Consider the following 5,163-nt stretch of genomic DNA (forward strand, 5'->3'; position numbering starts at 1 on the left):
TTTGATCGACGCACAGAGTTGCGGTCTTTTCAATCAGGTGATCAAGTGTTGGCCTTGTTGCCTGTTGTTGGATCACCGTTTCAGGCTAAATTTGTGGGACCGTATACGGTTGCTCGTCAGATTTCTGATCTTAATTATTTTCTCAATATGCCAGATCGTAGGGAAAAAAAACTAGAGTGTCACGTAAATTTGTTAAAGCCTTATTATGCTTCACATGTCATTGACCCTGTAACAACTGACCTAGGTAATTTGTCTGACCCGTGTATAAAACCTGTTCTTCTTGCAGATTCTTGTACTAATAATGACACCGTTGATTTAGTGCCGGTTATGGTAAGTGAGGAGAAAGATGAAATCTATCCTGGAGATTCTGTTCTTCAGGCTCGGTTACAAAATTCCGAAGGGTTGAGTTCTTTGGACGACCGGCTTAACCATCTATCGGATGCACAGCGTATTGACCTGATTAATTTAATTTCTGAATACGTTTCCTGATGCTCCTACTTGTACAAATCTAATAGAGCACGTCATTGTGGGAGATTCAGTTCCTATTCGTCAGCGTTACTATCGGAGAAAGATGAAATCTATCCTGGAGATTCTGTTCTTCAGGTTCGGTTACAAAATTCTGAAGCGTTGAGTTCTTTGGACGACCGGCTTAACCATCTATCGGATGCACAGCGTATTGACCTGATTAATTTAATTTCTGAGTATGTTTCTCTGTTTCCTGACGCTCCATTGCACAAATCTAATAGAGCACGACATTGATGTGGGAGATTCAGTTCCTATTCGTCAGCGTTACTATCGGGTGTCCGTGAATAAGAAAAAACATCTGGACTATGAAATTGAGTATATGTAGAAAAATAACATTGCTGAACCTTCTTTTTCCAGTTGGGCTTCTCCGTCTTTGTTGGTGAGTAAACCGGATGGGTCGTTTAGATTCTGCACTGATTACCGAAAGGTAAATGCTGTAACTAAGCCGGATTCTTTTTGAAGAAGACTGTAGAGACTGTATTGATCTAGTAGGTAATGCTAGATTTGTGAGCAAGTCTGACCTACTGAAATGTTACTGGCAAGTGCCTTTAACCGTCAGGGCTCGGGAGATTTCTGCTTTCATTACGCCTTCCGGTTAATTTTCTTACAAAGTTATGAGTTTCGGATTGTGCAATGCCCCCCGTTACTACTTTTCAGCACTTAATGAACCGCGTAATATCGGGTTTGAGTGGCTGCGCTGTTTATCTAGATGTTGTTGTTGTTGTTTTTAGTCAAACTTGGGAAGAACGCGTACTTCAGATTAGAGCACTTTTTGATCGTTTTCTGAGGGCAAACTTGACAGTTAACTTTGTTAAAATGTGAGTTCGCCAGGGCCACGGTTACTTACCTGGGGAAGGTAGTAGGCCAGGGTCAAGTGCGCCCCATCCGCGCTAAGGTAGAGGCAATAGATAATTACCCTACTCCCGCAACCAAGAAAGAGTTCATGCGATTTCTGGGAATGGTAGGGTTTTATCGTTGTTTTTGCAGGAATGTTTCTATTGTAGTGGCGCCCCTGACAAATTTGTTGCGGGGAGGAGTACCTTTTTGCTGGACCCCGTTGTGTCAGCAAGCATTTGAGAAAATAAAAATGTTTCTTACAGAGGCTGCCGTTTTGGCAGCTCCAAGATTTGATCAGTCTTTCCAATTGCAGGTGGATGCCAGTAATGTGGGTGTTGGGGCCGTTTTACTGCAGAGGTCTGAGGATGGCATTGATCACCCAATTGGGTTCTTCTCTAGAAAGTGTAATAAGTACCAGCTTAATAATTCTGTGATAGAGATAGCTCTCGCTTTAATTTGGGCTTTACAGCACTTCGAGGTGTATGTGGGATCATCGGAGGGACCTCTAGTGGTCTACACAGATCACAATCCTTTAATTTTTCTGCACTCTTTACAAAACCCCAACCAAAGGCTAATGAGATGGTGTGTTTTTACAGGGTTACCTGTTGGATATACACCATATTAAAGGCTCAGAAAATGTAACCGTTGATGCCTTGTCTTGTATTCGCATAGAAAATACGAGTTCTACAACACTTATACTCTCTTTTCCCTTCCTTACTTTTGCTTCCTAGGCACCAAGGTTGCTGGAAGGAGTTGCGGAGTTGAAAATGCTGAGGAACATTTGCTAGCTGAATCAAGTTTGCCACTTGGACTGTTTGGATTTTGTGTGTGTGTGTGAGTCTCCTGCTACGGCCGGCCAGTGGGTGTGTCTAGGAGACTCATCAAGAGAACGATGTCCACCTGTTCTTTCTGCTATAAGAGTCATGGTTTGCTCCCGATGCTTTGTTTGTTTTTGGTTTTGGAATGTTTATTTGGATTTTGTTATGAGTTGTGAGACTTGTTCTGTCTGACTATAACATCTGTCAAACAGAAATGGCAGTTATTTTTCCTTTCTTTTGTTAATAAATAATTCGTTGCAACCTTACCAACCGCATGTCCTCCTTTTCATTTGTTACATGGTCGTGACCTGTTAATCGTAAAGGGCAGATATATCGATTCTTGAAACCATAATCAACAACGCAAGTACTTGGCTGGAGGCAAAACAGCAACGTAATCACAATTTAATAAAGATCAAAGAAACAGTCAGGCAGGCAAAATAACAAGTTATAATAAAAGGTGTAACCATTTATTTTTCACCATTTCTAATAGTCGTTCAGGCTTTGCTTTTTTCTATTTATGTAATTTTGAAGTGGATGTTGTGTGACAGCATTAATTAAAGTTTCTTAATCTATAAGACCCATCTTAAGACATAACTGACTGTGTTTAAAATGTGCATCATAAAAGCATTTCGAGATTTGAGAAATGGCCTGCATCCCCTGCGATGCATCAAAGCCACATGCACACCGTTCAAATTAATGCATGGCTGAGACCAACTACGTAATGGGTGTATGACTGCAATAAAACTATAAGGTAATTATTCCTTAATGAATCTTTCATACATTTCTCTACTATTATAGATTACACATCATTTTAATTATTTTCGAAATCATAAAAAAAACTAATTATTTTTCCTGGTTTAATATGGTACACTTGTAAGAAAATAGCAGCGACTGGGACAGACTTTCAGTATCATCTTCACTTAAAATCATACAATCTAACCCTGTTTACATGAAATAAGTTTGCTCCTGAGCAGGTGTGCATTTCCCAAAAGCAACTATGGTCGCAAGTTCCGTCATTACTAATAGAGTTCAATGGAACTAACGACCATATAGTTAGCCAATGATGGTTTTGGGAAACACACCCTAGGTTTGAGCTCAGTTGTTGCCATGACAGCAACTCCAGGATGAGCTTCAAAAAAACTTAACTATCCTGGATCATGTCAAATAGTCAACAATAAAACAAAGCTAACTAAGTAATCCACATACGAAGAACAGGCCCCTGGAGACAAAGTAATAATGATTTACAAAATTTGCAAAGTTATTAACAGACATTAGAGTATTGATATTAACCTTATTGAATAATCTCATTTGCATGTTTCAATGCTCAGACTTTGGAAACAATGGAAAAATAAAATATAATTTAATGACCAATGATTGAAATAATCTGTTTAAATGTATTATAAATGATTATATGATAAAATGTAATAAAATGATTAATAGTCAGTATAAATGAATGAATGACTAAATTATTTCTTGTTAATTGCTTTCTTGAAGCAACACATACACTGGTCGCTACAAAGAATGTATTGGAATAAAGGAATCAAATGATCATTGAACAAACTATGGCATTTTATGGCCTTCTAAGACTCAGACAACATGACCTCTTACCTTTAGGAGCTGGTCTTGCTGGCTTTCCGAAAGCCACAAGTCTTGGTGTAGGTGGACAGCAACACGTTGGGGTTCAGCCCGACAACCTTCACACACTCCTAGCTGTGTCAGCTCATCACAAACCGGGCAATGCAGTGTTGTAAAGTACTGAGAGATGGTGCCTTTTCTTGTGCTCTCCTCCCCCGCTCCATTCACAGAGCTCCACGCCTTCTGTACCTATGCAGTGAATAACACCACAGACTTTCACTGGAAATGTATTTTATTTAACTGTGCTTTTTAAAAGGTAAAGCATACATTTTTTTGAATGTTAAAATACCTTCTCAAATTTGTATATGCCAAGTTAACTATATGATTGAATTTCATTCCCAAATACGGTGGCCGAGAAGTGCAAAACAAATCACAATTCTGAAAACAAAATAACAAATTACAAACGCAAATGCAAGTCTAAAAAACAAAATAACAATTCAGAAAACACCATAACAAGTCAGAAAACACAATGACAAATTTGAAAATAAAATAAATCAGAAAACACAATGACAAACCGGAAGCGGTAGGTATAGTTTTAGACAGCGCCATTGGTTTGGGATTACACACCGCTGACTGGACGAGACATCTCTCGATCAACGTATACAGGAAGAACCAGCCGAAGAACAGCTTACTGATGGTCTGGTCTAGAGGCTTCTCCGGAAAGAGCTCCGACATGGGAACCATGGTGGGTGAGTACGATCCATGTCTAATATATGTATATATGAATATACAGTGGGTACGGAAAGTATTCAGACCCCCTTAAATTTTTCACTCTTTGTTATATTGCAGCCATTTGCTAAAATCATTTAAGTTAATTTTTTTCCTCAATGTACACACAGCACCCCATATTGACAGAAAAACACAGAATTGTTGACATTTTTGCAGATTTATTAAAAAAGAAAAACTGAAATATCACATGGTCCTAAGTATTCAGACCCTTTGCTGTGACACTCATATATTTAACTCAGGTGCTGTCCATTTCTTCTGATCATCCTTGAGATGGTTCTACACCTTCATTTGAGTCCAGCTGTGTTTGATTATACAGATTGGACTTGATTAGGAAAGCCACACACCTGTCTATATAAGACCTTACAGCACACAGTGCATGTCAGAGCAAATGAGAATCATGAAGTCAAAGGAACTGCCTGAAGAGCTCAGAGACAGAATTGTGGCAAAGCACAGATCTGGCCAAGGTTACAAAAAAAATTCTGCTGCACTTAAGGTTCCTAAGAGCACAGCGGCCTCCATAATCCTTAAATGGAAGACGTTTGGGACGACCAGAACCCTTCCTAGAGCTGGCCGTCCAGCCAAACTGAGCTATCGGGGGAGAAGAGCCCAAAGATCACTG

General features: G+C 39.4%; 1 protein-coding gene across 1 annotated transcript in view; it reads right to left on the reverse strand.

Annotated features, from left to right (window-relative positions):
* LOC107569208 (DNA polymerase zeta catalytic subunit-like) overlaps positions 1-5,163 on the reverse strand; it is a 111,230-nt gene that overhangs the window by 5,140 nt on the left and 100,927 nt on the right. Inside the window, exon 28 of the mRNA XM_016255229.1 lies at positions 3,789-4,004. Coding sequence (XP_016110715.1) covers positions 3,789-4,004 — 216 coding nt within the window. The remainder of the gene's footprint in view (positions 1-3,788; positions 4,005-5,163) is intronic.

The sequence above is a fragment of the Sinocyclocheilus grahami genome, unplaced genomic scaffold (assembly GCF_001515645.1).
Source record: "Sinocyclocheilus grahami isolate Dianchi unplaced genomic scaffold, SAMN03320097.WGS_v1.1 scaffold1323.1, whole genome shotgun sequence".
Classification (NCBI taxonomy): Eukaryota; Metazoa; Chordata; class Actinopteri; order Cypriniformes; family Cyprinidae; genus Sinocyclocheilus; species Sinocyclocheilus grahami.